Genomic DNA, 16,397 nt, shown 5'->3' with positions numbered 1-16,397 from the left:
CTTAGTGGCTGTCATCCTCTAGAGAATACTAGCGAGGAACACAAAGTCCACTGACCATTCCTCAAGCTGCTAACCCCACCCACAGTCTTAAATATTTGTGTCCGGGTACGGAGTGATGTACATTCCCGCCTCCAAAGATGCTCTCATACCCAGCTGGGTTATGAATCAACAAGCTTTTGTAAATGGCCTTTTCTCTACCCACACAGGCAGTTAGGAAACAATAGTCTCTAAAGGACAGTGATGTGGGAGGAACAGTTACTGAGAACAGTTACTGATGACAAAGTTCCTCACAGCAGCAGGTCAACAGGAGGACTGAACTCTTCCTAAAAATCAAGTGGCCCATGGCCAGAGTCTTCAATAGGTTGCTTTTTAAAAGGTACAAGGTTTGTCTGGATTGACAGAGTTTAACATAAAAGATTCTCACCAAGTATAGTGATATTGATTTGTTAAACTCTTGGGAATATTGAGTTTAAATAGACATGAATACTGAGGGCCCAGCTTCATTGTGTCTCAGATGCTCAAATTACCTTATCCATAACTCTCAAGGAAGTGATTTAATTGCATTTATATCTTACAGATGCCAGCAATGAAACTGTGGTTTTTGTTAAGTAAATCGGCATATGAATGACCTAAGGAACGAACTGGTACAAGAGAAGCATTCTCATGATGATCATCCTCTATAAAGGTGGCAGACGTACAAAATCAAGATAGTCTTGAGGACAAAAGGAAGAGCGAGCAAGTGACAACTGAACTAGATTGGAAGTAGTACTTTAAATAGCTCAGCAGGCCAATAGTCAGAGACTGCAATTTGTACAAAGAACAACAAGTGAATGCAGTCATAGAACAGGTCCTCAGGCATGGACAGCACTGGTGACAGTTGAAATCAAGAGAACTTTTAAGCTCTATTTCCTTTCTGCCTTGGAAGAGTTCCTCCACATTTCTATAAGGGAAAATGCTGCCAGGAACCAGTAAGTATAAATTTTCATTTTAAACCCCCTAGAGCTTGTATCTAGCATAAATTAAGGTATCACAACCAAGTTTGCAAATTCACAAATATCTAAATATCGCATCTATTCTGCAAACATCTATTCTACTGAACCTACTGTATAGTCTCCTGGTAACACAAGGGATATATCAGGCAGTGGACTATGGCAAAAGAGGACAGACATATTTCTTCTTGAGTCAGAGAGTTCTACTCTCAACAAAGCAGAGGAGATTTGTTAAGACACACTACTGTACAAAGATTGTATTCTCTAAATAATGCAATGACTCTAGGCAGTGGCTTTTTGAGGTCCATTTTTTTTTTTTGTTCCTTCACCCTCTACTCCTTCACTGGAGCTGTGCTTGATCTTTATTTAATGGTGATCTAGAAAACAGGTTTTATTAAAGAGAAAAGGGAAAACTTTGAGAGAGGGAAGCAACTGGCCTTCTTTATTTGGATCCCAAGAAAACCCTAGATTAGGGTTGGTAGCCTTTCCACTACAGGTCTGAACTTTTTCACTACCCAAGTCAACACATTAGACTTGAATGAAGGATCAGGAAAGCCTGGATATGACCTCTTTTAACTGGTTTGCCACTGATATATAGAATTCTGTTACCCACATTTCATGGTCCAGGGTTAGTAATGTGGTTCCAGGTAAACCCTTTGAAAATGTGTCGTCTAATAAGGAAGATTTATATTCCCCTAATTTAACCCTGCTATAGGGTTTCTAAGTAAGTACCAGGCTCACAGAGAAGTGCCAGGCAGCGAAGAAATGTTAGCATTTCCAAAAGGCACTGTGTATAAAGGGAATCTCCTCTCCATCATGCACATGATGGTTTACGATGTAGCACCTCTGGAGAGCTTCAGAGGGTGCGGTCAGCAGTGTTGCTTACACCTATAGGTTTAGGTAGGACAGTCACACAACTAAGTCATCCTCTCTTTCTGTCATGGTTTCTCATTTTAGTCTATCAGAGTTCTATCTCCTGTATGTATGGAAGAGTATGCATCTTATGAATAAGTATTCTAATGGACCGACTGTAAGATTTCAACACATTACAAAAGAATATTCAAATGCACAGAATGGAAATTTCTAGAGGCATGCTGAAACCTGACAAAGGGTAAAAGTGCAAGATGAATGTCTAACGTGCGGTCTTTCTGGGTAGAGAAACAGAGGACACTGCGGAGTCAGCAAACTCAGCTGCTTGGGAAGTGAGAAAGAAATTTCAAAACAAAGGGTGCTACATAAAAGAAGTAGTACCTCAAATTCTGTACAGAATTTCCTCCCAGGTTTTTGGTTTTGTTTGTTTTTAACTAAGCCCTGGAACATATGCAGGACAAACTCTGTTAAAGGTAAATGAACCAAATTAAGATTTGAGCTGCTATCCAAAATAGTTCATAAATGGAGCTTAATGAAGTTAAAAAGCTGTTCTTGCTAACAGCAGCAGGAGGAACACTCTTCAGAATATAACAGAACCTACAACATGAAACACCTACAAAGCCAGACACAGTACATTTCTGTGATCCTAGCACTTGGCAGGCTAAGGTAGGATTGGGAGTTTGAGGTCAACCTGGGCAACCCAGTGAGACCCTGTCACATTTTTCCAATGCTTAGGACCCAATCTAACACTACTCAATGTATGAACTGTTCTACACTGAGCTAAATCCCTAGACTGCAGAAAAGGATTCTTAAAGTAATTTTTATAACTTTAGTTTAGTAAAGAAAAAAATATTCTTTTGGTGAACAAAGAGGAAATTCCAACAGAGAGGATGAATTATAAAGAAACTGAACTACAAGTCAAAGATAAAAAAAATACCCAAGATTATATCTTTGCATCCGTTTGAGAACAGTTATTTTCTTCATACTTTATTCTTTTTCTCTCTTGACCTCTGGAATCGGGTCAGTTCCGGATGAAAAGACGCTGATTTACCTTTGGTTCTACAAAGGTACAAATCAGATCCAGTTACTGATGTTCTGATGACAAATCAGATGGGGGCTGGCAAATGACTCATGCACTTGATTTTTATTTGTGCTTAAACTAAATGAAAATTTGATGAGTTAAAAGTTTTGCTTTTTCAGAAGGGTAGACTTGAGAGGAAGTTAGGATTTAGGGATATTTGGTGGGAAGATTTCATTCTCCGAGATTGCAAAGGTCAGAGTTCACTAAACTGTTCTTTCTGGATCCCTCATACTTAATACAATGCCTACTACTGGCTTCAACATGGATCAAATCTCTCATTTAGGAGGCAAGCTGGGTGTGGTGTGCATACCTTTAGTCAGAGCACTCCAGAGGCAGAGGCAAGTAGATCCCTGTGAGTTCGAGGCCAGCTTGGTCTACATAGCAAGTTCCAGGCCAGCTAGGCTATTGCTGGAGACCCTGTCTTTTTAAAACACGTATAATGAAATGTTCCTTTAGAAGGCAGGGTTCATACAGATAGGGCTTTTCCTGTGAAAGGAGAGGAACAGAGTTTAGAGAGAAGGTACCTGACTCTTCTGCAGTGATTCCAAGAAGGGAATTTAGGAGAGGCAATTGTAGGCTTATTTTGGATCTCCTTCTGGTTCCCTATCGCCTCTGTTCACAAGACTCTGTATTATATGAGATATATACTTCAGAACACAATCAGCTTCTACCCCCCTGCATTCCTCGTGTCCCCAAAAGCAGGACACAACAGGAAGGACATGTACCTGGATAGAACAATACAAAAAATGACAGATGCCACAGTAAGAGATGCCACCAAACAAACCTGCTATGGTTAGCTTTACAGACGTGAGCAAGCATTAGTTTCCCTGGAAGCAAGAGAATGACTATTTCATTTGATTACAACAAATCAACAATATACAAAGTAATACAATGAATACCTCCAAAACATGTTCTTAGCAACTTCAAAATATGTATCAACTAAAGCCAGTTACCAGCATTAGAGGGGAAGGATGCTTCTCTTAGTTCAAATAGGATTACTCTATCAGAAGATGAAAAAGCAGGACAAAAGTAGAAAACAAATCTTAAAAACTATAAACCCATTTTTACCATATTTCTACTATAAAGCTTATAACTATATAATCCAGTGATACAAAATTCCAGAAACTTCACAAAATTCCTTTTTAAAATTTATTTTTTGTTATCAAAGAGAACGTCCAGAAACATTGAGTACTAAAGAATTTGTTCATGGCATTGTTTTACAAAACTTCCTAATGGAGAGTGAATATTTCATTTTATTTTATTGATGTATCCTTCATTTATTAATGATGAGGTGGATAAACTGAACTGACGAAATTACTTAAAAAAAAAAATCCAGACAACCATATAAAGGAACAACATCCATTCTCATTCTGAATCTGTTGACTGGAGTGAATTCAGTGGCCACACCGCCGGCAGCTTCCCCAGAGAAGGGAGCTGTTCACATCTTCTCGGTAAGTCACAGAGGTCTCTCAGATATAGGCACCATGTTTTAAGTCTCACACAAAATGTCTGTGTCACTTAAATTACACAACGTGGCAGTGTTTGTTTAATGGGGACATAATATTTAAAGGGGCAAAGTAGAAAATAATCCATTTGCATGTTATGTGTGAGTACATTATTGTACTGTGCATGGGCTTGAGGGCACTGCAGCCCTTCATAAAGAGGCGTTCCACCAGTGCAGCATCTGAGGGTTCCCGCTTGCTCTTGGTGTGGAGCGTGTCTGTCATTGAACCACGAGTTAGTCTGGGTCTTCTGCTTGGCTGAGACGGTCTGAACTGAGCTCTGTTCTTAATCTCTTCTACTTCATCTCTACTTTTCAGCTTCAGGATATGTGGGATACTTGACTGTTTCTATCTTCTCTCGGACTTTGTAGGAGGGATATAAGCCTGTTTTGCCAAGTTTTCTGTTGACACCTTTAGAATAACCATCCCAATGGTTTCCAGCCACACCAATGATATCTCCAGGTTCCATTGGAATTTCCTCTTCAGTTCGAGGTTTGTGAGGATAAACGGCAATCTGATTGTGGGCATTTTGGCCTCCAAAATAGTAGATGTCATCTAAAGAATGGAAGTTCGCGGAGGCGTCAGGATGCAGGGTTTGCATGATTTCATAAGCAACCCGACAGACCTTAGAAAAGAGGAGAAAACAAGTATGTTGGTACACAGTGTAAACACCCCACTGCACAGCAATCTTCAACCAGAGATGGGTTCCAGGGCTGAGAAGATAGTAATTTTTCATTTCTGGACATACACACACATGCACGCACACGGTGGGGGGGAGTTATAAATACATAGTATGATGTAATTTAAGAATACAAATAAATTAATTTTTAATAAGCATTATGAAGAGCTATAAGATCTTCCAAGCTAGGAACTGGTGACATAAAATTGAGTAAGATAAAAGTTTTTATCTGAAGGATTTATGGTTTGAGATTAGCACCTCAAATAACACAAATGTTCTTGCCCCTTAATCCACTCTTTTTCTTTGTAAATTAAATTAATACTTAATTTTTGGGTGACTTTAGCTGAAATTCCTATCAGTGGAAATATGGAACCTGAAGTGACCACTTCTTGTAGCCAGGCAGGACATCCAGAAGAGGGATAAGGATGCTAACTCACCCATCCACAAAACTTTTGACCCAAAATGTGTCCTGTCTACAAGAAATGCAGGGACAAAGATGGAGCAGAGACTGAGGGAATGGCCACACTAACTGGCCCAATTTGAGACCCATCTTATGGGCAAGTGCCAATCCCTGACACTATTAATGATACTTTATTATGCTTACAGACAGACGCCTAGCATAACTGTCTTCTGAGAGGCTCTAACCAGCAGCTGACTGAAACAGATACAGAGACCCACAGCCAAACATTGGACAGACCTTTGGAAGTCTTATGGAAGAGTTAAGGGAAGAATTGAGGGACCTGGAAAGGACAGGAACTGCAAAGGAAGACCAATAGAGTTAACTACTGTGGTCCCTTGGGGGCTCCTCTCAGAGACGAACCACCAACCAAAGAGCATACATGGGCTGGACCTAGGGCCCCTACATATATGTAGCAGAGGTGCAGCTTGGTCTTCATGTGGGTCGCTCAACAACTGGAGCAGGGGCTGGCCTAAAACCTGTTGTGTGTCTGTGGATCCCATTCCCTTAACTGGGCTGCGTTGTCTAGACTCAGTGGCAGAGGATGTGCCTAGCCCTGAAGAGACTTGATGTGCCAGGGTGATGAGGATACCCAGGGGGAGGCTCCACCCTCTCAGAGGAGAAGGGGAAGGTGAGTGTGTGTGTGTGTATGTGTGTGTGTGTGTGTGTGTGTGGGACTATGTGATGGGGAGCAGTGATCAGGATGTAAAGTGCATACACTAATTAATGCGGAAAAAAGACTTAACTTTTATTTCTACTTATGTATATGGCACATGTCTCTCTATGTGCATGTGTGCGCATGTGCAGATGCTTATGGAGGCCAGAATGCTGTCAGAGTCCTGGAGTTGGAGTCGTATAGGAGGTCATGAGCTGCACACATGGGAGTGAATGCTGGTCTTCTATGAGCACAGGAAGTGCTCAACAGCTGAGCCATGTCTCCAGCTCCCTTTATCCACATTTAACTATAGTGGTTTTTAGAACTCTTCTTAATAGAGATTTATATATTTACTGCTGATCAATGAGCAAGTGGGTTTAAATGTATCAGCTATTCCTAAGGAGCTCTAAAGTGTGCTGTGTACATAATGGCACGCTTGTACTGATACAAGCTCGGCAGGTCTTTAAGAAAGATGTATCTACCCAATTAGTGTTGTTTTAAGATGACTTAAAAGATTCTTCTGTTAAAGAATATCCTCTCTAGCAGGTAAAATCCCATACCCTGAACTTCAATTCTAGAATTTAACATGTTTGGTGATAAAGCTAAGCTATAGCTACAAAAGGGTAACACTCTGGCAACTAACAGATTCACTAGAAAGTAAGATAGGCTTCAGATCCCTTCCTGAATTAGGTGATAACAGGAGAGGATGATCATTTTGCCTAGAGCACTTTTCATTTTTATATTCTGACTGAGAACTCAATTCAGGTCAAATTTTTCTACAGCTCTAGTTTGGTTATCTCATTTAATGAATTTGCATTGTCCTTATGCCAACATTTTGCATCTACTTAAAAATGAAACTACTATTAATAGCTGTTAATCTGCTAATGGTACTTTAGAATGGCTCAGCAGATGTTTCTAAACCGAGACATCTGTGGAGATCAAGAACTGAATGAAGATGTTCTTTTTCTCTCTCAGTGATGCTGGGCACTGACTCCAGAGCCTTGTGCAAAGGCAAGCCCTCTACTCTGAGGATATTCTAAGATGCTCAACTTCTAACATTTATGACCAAACAAAATGACCAGGTTACTAACCTTTACCTCAACTTCCTGGAGAATATGAATTTTAGGAACTTGAACAGCTCACAAATGCTAGATGTAACTGGCAAATGAAACTAAAGTTAGATAACCTTTTCCTCCAGGAATTAAAAAACAAAGTGATTATTCCAACTATTGAAAAAAATCAAGACAATGATTTTTGTTTGTTTTTCAGATAAGCTCCTGTAGCTCAGGCTGGCCTCAAACTCTTTATGTAGCTAAGGATGATCTTAGACTGATCTCCCTGCCCACTGCCTTCCTTCCTCCCTCCCTCCCTCCCTCCTTCCCTCCCTCTCTCCCTTCCTTCGTCTGTTCCTCCTTCCTTCTTTCCTTCCTCCATTCTTTCTTTTCTTTGTTTTTTTTTTTTTTTTTTTTTTTTTGAGACACAGTTTCTCTGTGTAGCCCTGGCTGTCCTACAACTCCTTCTGTAGACCAGGCTGGCCTCAAAGTCCCAGAGACGCACCTGCCTCTGCCTCCCAAGTGCTGGGAATAAAGGGGTGCACCACCACCTCCTGGACCTATTTCTATTTTTGATGCTGGAATTAGGCATGTGCTACTGTCTCAGGTCGTTTTCAAGTTAACACTGTCAAGTTAACAAACTAAGTTAATCTTGGGGCTGCCGTGATATAGTTAGGATCAATGGTAGAAACAAAAATTCTCATAAAATGAGAATAAAAACAATTTAGAACCTTTAAACTTCAAATTCAGCCAGAAGTCTACACAGAATCAAAATGAATTTGGAATTCTGGAAAGAAACAAGAATCATCAGTGACAGACCAAATACACAATGGTGCTCTCATAACATCCATCCTCAAAAGTGCAAACATCTTAGTTCACTGTATGTCACATTCTGACAATGACACAGAGGCCTAATGATACACTTCTCAGAGTGTATCCTCACTGTTGAAAAGCAAAGCTCCACTAAGAGCAATCTAAGTAACATGGAAGAAGTGAATGTTTGCTGAGCTTTTGTTGGCAAATACTGATGTGAGGCATTATTTGACATAATCTTCTCAGTATCCTCATAAGATTCTATCATTCATCTTACAGACACCAAAGGGAGCTAAAAGCATTTGCCCCTGTTACATTCTTAGTAACGGGTAGATTCAAGTTTGAGCCCAGGCAGCCCACATATACTTGCAACTATCATACATATTTGTTGACATAACACATCTTACAAATCTTTTTTTCTTTTTTTGTGATTTATTTATTTTTATTTATTTTTAAAATCAAATCATAATTTTTACTTATTCACAAAAAGGCAGGACGTGGGGAAGGGGTAGGGGATGACACCGGAGCGTGGGTGTTCAGGGGGAACACCTTACAAATCTTATACTCTATATTCATTCTGTTGCATCAGAAAGATACAACCTAAGAGCTAAGGCAGCCCTGGGAAACCTGAGTCTTCTCTGCCGGGTTCCTCCTCCCACCCTTCAGCATTTGTTAGCCAGAAACACAAGACTTGGGTTATTCTCAGGACAATTACAATACAGTCCTCCCTCTTCACTTTTTAAAGCACTGCTCTCATAAGAACAACATTGGAATATAGGTATTGCTTTATTTTTTGTGAAAATATTAATAATTAGTTTATGTCTTGGTATAAGTAGTTATTATTTGTTAGCCTTTGTGAGTACATCTGTATTTTCCTAAACCAAAGGAATAAATAATGACAAATTTCAGATATCAAGTTGGGCCAATATAAGAGAGATTTCTGGACAAATGTGGATTTGGGTACCTCCAATCACCCGGATGCTGTGGGTGTGGCACTTTACAAGAATGGCCATAATGGTCGCAGCTGAGCTTACTGAGTGCTGAGTGTGGTCCAGGCAGCTTCACCGTAGCTCCACCTACAAACTCCTTTCACTGTCACATCAAACCTCTAAGAACTTTCACCCATTTTACAGGTGAAGAAACTAAGCCACAGGGAGATTTTTGTTAACTTTATTTTAAAAACATAAAAGCAGACAGCAAATACTACAGCCACAATTAGCATTCTTTCTGGTTCTAGAGTATGTGTTTCAGAGCACATAGGAAAATGTTTTTGGATAAGCAACTGGAACTATAGATAGCACATAGTAGGTGTTCAGTAATTATCTGTTGAATAAGTGGTGCTCCAGTAATGGATGTTCAAGCCCATGGATGATATTTAAAAGTTAAGGTCTATACACAACATTTTGAATAAATAATGGTTGTTTATCTCCATGCTGGAGCAATTATGGCTAAGGGCTTAGAGGATCATTATAGTGTTGATGTTTGCATTCAAATACATCAGGCCTCCTCTGGACTTTACAGATTCAAATCATGTAGCAGGCAGTGAAGGCTTGCAGCTGATGGCAATATTCAACTCAGAGCTGGTACTCCTACATGACTGAGAGGGGGAGTGTATGGCTTGCGAACATAGCATGGTTGTATACACTATGTTTTATTTCATTCTGTGACAATACTTCATCACTTTCTAGCTTATTGTTAAGCACATAGTGATGATTAGCAGCAAAAATTCCTGCTAAAAGATATAATACAGGTATGATGGTTTAAAAAAAGTATTTAAAAGGTAAGCATTCATTAGTCATAATATAACCCTTAGAAATATCATGCTGAGTAGATGGGCTTCCAACCTTTCTCACAGCAGATGGGACCTGGTTTGTGTCAAATCACAGAGTTAGTCAGATGTTCTTCTAGTGTGAGGACCTGAAAGCTGTTCTCCGTTTAGTGGGTGATGCTGGGAGATCTGTGCACCCTTCCTTTAGATTACTTAGTTTTGCTATACCATGAGAGAATCAAACCAGTTCTGGCTGCACTGTATGAATGTCCAAGTGAATGCAATACAAGTTGTACAGTGCGGCATCCAGCACTAAAGGTGAGTGGTGCCCAGGCTGACTCAAGACAGACTTCTTGTCCTCTATGCTGGGAAGTAGGGACAGGGGTCACATTTTCTTATCCTGTGTTTTTCTCTTTGCTACTCTCAGAAGGTGTTCACGACTGCTTCACAAACTAATCTCAATGGAAATTCCTAATCCAAAAGTTAATGTTATTCTTAATTTTGTCCTCTGGGCTTTCCAAAATCTGATTGAAAGTATATAATGTAGCCAGTTATGTTTTGTGTAGATTTGGAATTAAAGAATGCCATGAGACTGTTTTTAATAAGTGTTACAAAGGGAGGTACCACAGGGGAAAAGCTACTCAAATTATTGAGTGCTCACTAAGCAAAGTAAACTTCAACAGCAATAGGTCTTAAGATTCACTGTTTATTTTCAAAATCATGAAAGATGTCTTACAAAAGAGCATTACACTTTATGTGTTTGGGTGTTTGCCTGCATGCGTATCTGTGCACCACCTGTGTGCCTGGTGCCGTGGAGGCCAGAGGAAGGCACTGGATCCCTTGGAACTGGAGTTACAGATGTTTGTGAGCCACTATGTGGGTGCTGGGAATGAAACTTGAGTCCTCTGGAAGAACAGCAAGGGCTCCTAACTGCTGAGCCATTTCTCCTGCCCTAATGTTAAAGTCCTTATGCATTTATAATTACTTTAGTAAGCCAGAGTAGTAAAAACTGATTCTACAACTTGATATAGAAGATTTTTTCAGAAAATCTTTTTGATATTTCAATTATCTACCAACAAGCTACTCTTATTTCTTCAGTTATCATTTATTTGCTTCTGTAAGTAATTTGCTAATTATTACTAGCAAATAAGAACGTAAGTGATGAGGTAGATGGTTTGTGAATGGTGCTCTCCACTAACAAATAATAAGATGAATGTTTGGTGGAACTGTTTAGAATGTGATTGACAGCTTTGCTAACTTGATAATCTTGGAAATGCTAATATTGACTCTTTCATAATAACTATTGAATAGTTAATATGAATATTGAATAGGGCAAACTTGGCTTTGTAAAACAGTTCTGAAGAAAGCATATAGGAAAGTAAGTGTACATGGTAACAGAAGTAGGGAGTGGAGTTGTATTTCTGGTTTATAAAACCTTTCTATTTAAAAGAGAGATAATTCCCCAAATCTTTTTTTTAATCCAATATAAAATCTAGAAACACTAGAAACTGATGTTTCAGAGGGGTAGGAAATGTATCTAAAACCTTATGAAGAATATGGATTAAGATGCCATGTCATAGGCTGCTGGTAAAATAGCTTAGAGGTACAGTGCTTGCTTACCATCATGCATGAGGTTCTGGGTTCAACCCCTTGCACTTCGAACCAGAACAAAAATAACACAAAAGGTTGCCAGGACACTCATGAGTCAATGTGCCTAGAATTTACTTGTATTAACCTCAGGAATACTCCTGAGCACTCATTCTTCTAAAATGAAGAACTTATGTCTGAAATGTCACCAGCCTGGTTGGTTTTTGTTTTCTTGATATAAACCCAGACATATCTGGGAAGAAGAAATCTTAGCTGAGATTAAATCCCCATAAGATTGGCCTACAGACAAGTCTGTGGGGCATTATCCAGCCTAACGGGCATTGCTACTCTCTAGGCAAGTGGTCCTGAATGGCATAAGAAAGCAGGGGGAACAAGCCAGAAGGAGCACAGAAGGGAGCAGAATTTCTCCATGGTCTCTGCTTCAGTTTCTGTTTCCAGGTTCCTGCCATGATTTCCCTCAGGGATGGTATGTGTCTTGGAAGTGACATAAATCCTTTCTTCTCCAACTGGTTTTTGGCCATGGTGTTTAATCACAGCAACAGAAATTTTAACTTATACAATCACATTATAAGGCAATATTCTCTTTCAATAAGCTAAATAAAATGGAACCCATGTGGCTCACTGGTATTAATATGCTGGAGTTACTGACTACTTTTCACTGTGAAGAACTGTTGTGCCTATTCCCACAGTGACTGTGTGGGCCTGAAGCATTTCTCATGACCATAAGCAGAGGTAATGGAGTTCTTGAATAACAGGTTTCATGTTCCTTTTAAAATCTGAGGTTATATAGTGTGAAATGTAGCCATGTGAAAATTAGCTGCTAAGACCAACACTGAAAATTCTCCAGAATAGGCAATGATGTTCAGATAACTATTTGCATATTAGCAGTTAATGTGTTTACTACATTACTATTGCTGAATTCCATTGTTGTTTCACATGAAGCAAGTATTTAGTTCTCACAAAAACTATGCACTAAGCAACATGTTTGAAAGAGATGTCTAACTGAATGGCAGACAAAGCGATGAATCAGAGACAGACTTGTCAAAATAGGATATGGTCAACTCTTACAAGAACAAGAAAAAAAAAAAAAGAGGCTGCTGAAGAGAGAGAGAGCAATGCAGAGAGAAAAAAGAGGATAGAGGCAGCTTTACCAGGACAGTTACAGAGAGATAGTTGCAGAGAGAGAACAAGCTAGATGCAGGTAAAGACAGAAGGAGACAGAGAATGAGCAGGAGCTAGAAGACTAGAATATTGCCAAAGTCAGTATGAGGCCAAAAAGAAAAATTAAGGAGAGGCTGAGGGAGAAGATTTAATCGGTCAGCCTGGAACGGACTAGAGTCAGAGGAACTGAGTTGAATCAGCCAGCTAGAGATCAGAAAGAACAAGAAAGAATGAGATTATTCAGCAGCAAGTTTCAGAGGCTGACCACATTCTAGGCCTAGGAAATATTGTATGGAGGCTAGAAGCTTTCAGGACTAGGCCTAGGTTAGTCCTAACTAACTCTGGTTAGTTAGCCTGAGAGACAACAGTTCCATCAGGCCAAAAAACAAAACAAAACAAAAAAAACTTCTATTCTAAATTCTAATATAAAATAGTTGAGTTATTCAAGTCTACTTTGGGTTATAAAACATTGTTTGAGATTTTCTTTAGTATAAATGGCCAAAAATCACTTTGTGTGAGACAGGAGACAGTGAACACATGCCTTTAATCTCAGCACTTGGGAGGCAGAGGCAGACAGACCTCTAAGTCCAAGGCTAGCCTGGTCTACAAAGAGAGTTTCAGGACAACCAGGGCTACACAGAGAAACCTTGTCTTGAAAGCAAACACATTTACTTTGGGTGAATTTTATCAAAGTTTTTAGGATTGATTTGAAGATGTAAAAAAACCTCACAACCGATCTCTCTGCTTCTCTGGATCCAAGGTCTGAATTCACTTCACTGATATTACACACAAAACAAAACCAAAGCACTGTATCATTTTCCTTTGTCCTAGGCAAAATTCTATTATCATGAAGTGATGGTGGTGCTGATATCTAGATCAAAATTAGAGTTATAAGATCAATTCCTTTTATTTTAAAGAGTATAAATTTCTCATTGGAAAATATGGTAATTTAAAAATTAGAAATATTTACCATTTATTTAATGTTTATGACTGTTTATGTTTGCATGTATGTATGTGCACCACATGTGTGCCTGGTGTCTGTCAGGAGAGGGTACTGGATCTCTGAAGCTAGAGTTATAAAAGATTGTGAACCACCATGTGAGTACCAGGAACAAACTTGGGTCCTCTGAGAGAGCAGCAAATGCTCTTAACTGCTGAGCCATCTCTACAGCCTTAGTTTTGTTTATCTCAAAAGCTGCGTATTTGTCCAACGCTTGTACAAATAAATTAGCATTACTAACACAAGCTGAAGAAATAGGAGAATATACATTTATCTGGTAGGGAATCACAGCCTATGCTATCGCTGGCTGCCCTCCATCTCAACACAGGATATTATTCAAGAGATGGCTAGCTACCCCATCTCTGCCATCTACAGCCTTGAATTTAGGAGTATTTGTGATCTGGACCAGGCCATCTTTAGAAAATCTTGGCTGTTCAAAAATTCTGAAGCACATATTTAAAAGGAAAAAGAAAAAATGATTACTTTCCGTCCCCAAATAGCATAAAAGGATTCTTAAGAAGGGCTAGAAGAAAACGAACTTACTGGGCACATCCCTATAAATGAGACATGCATATTTTTATTTAATTTTAGAACTTATAATTAGAACAATGCTTCTCAACCAAGGCAGCTTTCCTAGGGGCATTTGGCAATGTCCAGGGACATTTTTGGTTTTTACAACTCGTGTTGCAGGTACTCCTGACTAAGAATGCTGCTAATACCCTAAATACATAGTATAGTTACTCATAACAAAATATCATCTGCCAGCAGCGCCTGGATTAAAAAAAAAACAAAAAAACAATGCACTAGAAGAACAAACTTTACACAGGTCTCAAATTTAGGTCAACAGGGAGGGCAGGCAGTAACACAGAAAAGTGACTTAAAAAAAAAGTATTCAATTTATGAATGAATGCATGCATGCCTGTCCTGAGATTGAACTTTGAATTCAAGTTATCAGGTTTGGCAAGTACATTTACCTACTGAGCTATATTGCTGGTATGAAAATTACTTTTAATTTTTTTCCTTTTATTTTTGAGATTATAATATAATCACATCATTTCTTTCTTCCCTTTCCTCCTCCTAGTTCTCCCACATGCCCTTTTCCTTGCTCTATTTCAAATTCACACACTATTTTCATTAATTTTTATCACATGCATATGTGTCTGTGTGTGTATGCGTGCGTGCATGTGTCTGTGTGTATATTTCTAATATAATCTGCTTAATCTGTATTATCAGATAGCTAGATTCTCAAAAATAGGGGTGGGTCAAGTAGATACACATCTGACCTCTTGCTATAAGAAAGGAAAATGTACTTTTTGAAGACAGGCCCTCATTCCAGTGAAACATCACCATTAGATGCCTTCATGGGAATTTGAAGGCTAAGGAGATTTTATGTTGGGATTGGAATCCCTTCTGCGTGACTCCTAATTTGTGTAGCTGTTTTTATATAATGAGTTATATTCTTATTTCATGATGAAGAAAACAATAGCCTTTGCATGGATAAGCACCTTCTGAAAACCTTCTGACATCCTACTGTGACAAGGTACACTGATGACCATACCATAAAAAATGAGGTCCATTTCTTTATTCTTTCTGTAACGTACTCCCATGTAAACTGCTTACTTTTCTGTATTTTCTTGATAATAATGTTCTCAGCATTTAAGCACATTTATTTTATGCCTATTTGTAATTTTTGGCAATTATCCTCTAGTTATATTTTGATTCTGAGTAAGGGCCCAAACCCATATCTTCAAACTCCTTTGCAGTCTTCTTAGCACACAATATTACTTTGAGCATAGTCACTCAATGGCTCGTTAAATAAGCTAGCCAGTGATAAGAGGATAAATAGGGAAAGAATAAAATTCATAATAGACACTGTAGTACCAGTATTCCACAGGGCACTGAAGACTGATTAGATACCTCATAGACACACATACACACCAAACCCATAGCCGATATGCAACAATCAAACTCAAGGAGCTATTGTGATAGTGTAGTATTTACACTTTTAAACAATTATTTAAATTTAGTATATACCTTTTTACTTCACAAAAATGTAATAGGACTTGTAAACAACTTGCATTTACTGCCTTTACTATAAAGCCTGCAAGTGAGGCAAAATGGCTGGGAACTTAAGTCTCACAGTCTCAGTGATGAGATGAAATGGATGGATTCTGGTTACACACTAGCTGTTTGCAGAATTGGAGATGTACAGAGGAAACTCAGATACCTGCTATTTCTATTAGATGCTATTAACAATCAAGTACTTTAAAGAGCTTCACTAACCGGCAACAGTGGAGATGTATTCAACTACTGCTGCAAACAACTAAATATTCAATATACTCAAACTTTTCTACAGTATTTCTTCACTGTTTCACAAAATATATCACTACTAAGCATAAAGGGAAATTATACCTGAGTCATGCTAACATTAAAAACACAGACACATAAATAATTTTCCTGCTCAATTCGACAGTGAGTACTGAAAACATGCTACCACTTACCTGGGATGAAAAAGTACATACTAGGAAGTCAGCCTGGGAGAGAAAGTGTATATCCAGAATCACACCCCGAAGTGAGTTTTCTGTGTACCGATTGTGTAGTCCAGCTGACCAAGAAATAGAGTTATCACTAATAAATTCATAATTGGAGTACCTGAAAAAGAAAGAGATTTGATGACTAAACTTACAATATTCTATAGACCACTTTTCTTTTTTTTACTTTTTATTTATTTATTCACTTTACACCTCGCTCACTGCCCCCTC

The 16,397-nt window shown here is 38.8% G+C and overlaps 1 protein-coding gene across 3 annotated transcripts in view; it reads right to left on the bottom strand.

Annotated features, from left to right (window-relative positions):
- Positions 1-4,075: 4,075 nt before the first annotated feature.
- Fut8 (fucosyltransferase 8) overlaps positions 4,076-16,397 on the bottom strand; it is a 224,550-nt gene continuing 212,228 nt past the window's right edge. For all 3 annotated transcript variants that reach the window (XM_028789706.1, XM_028789697.1, XM_028789715.1), the window contains 2 exons: positions 16,137-16,287; positions 4,076-5,067 (listed from right to left, as the gene is read on the bottom strand). In XM_028789706.1, the coding sequence (XP_028645539.1) occupies positions 4,750-5,067; positions 16,137-16,287 (469 nt within the window). In that variant the 3' untranslated portion in view covers positions 4,076-4,749. The remainder of the gene's footprint in view (positions 5,068-16,136; positions 16,288-16,397) is intronic.

The sequence above is a fragment of the Grammomys surdaster genome, unplaced genomic scaffold (genome assembly GCF_004785775.1).
Source record: "Grammomys surdaster isolate TR1022 unplaced genomic scaffold, NIH_TR_1.0 127, whole genome shotgun sequence".
NCBI classification, from domain to species: Eukaryota; Metazoa; Chordata; class Mammalia; order Rodentia; family Muridae; genus Grammomys; species Grammomys surdaster.
This window is presented reverse-complemented; position numbering and strand designations above follow the sequence as displayed.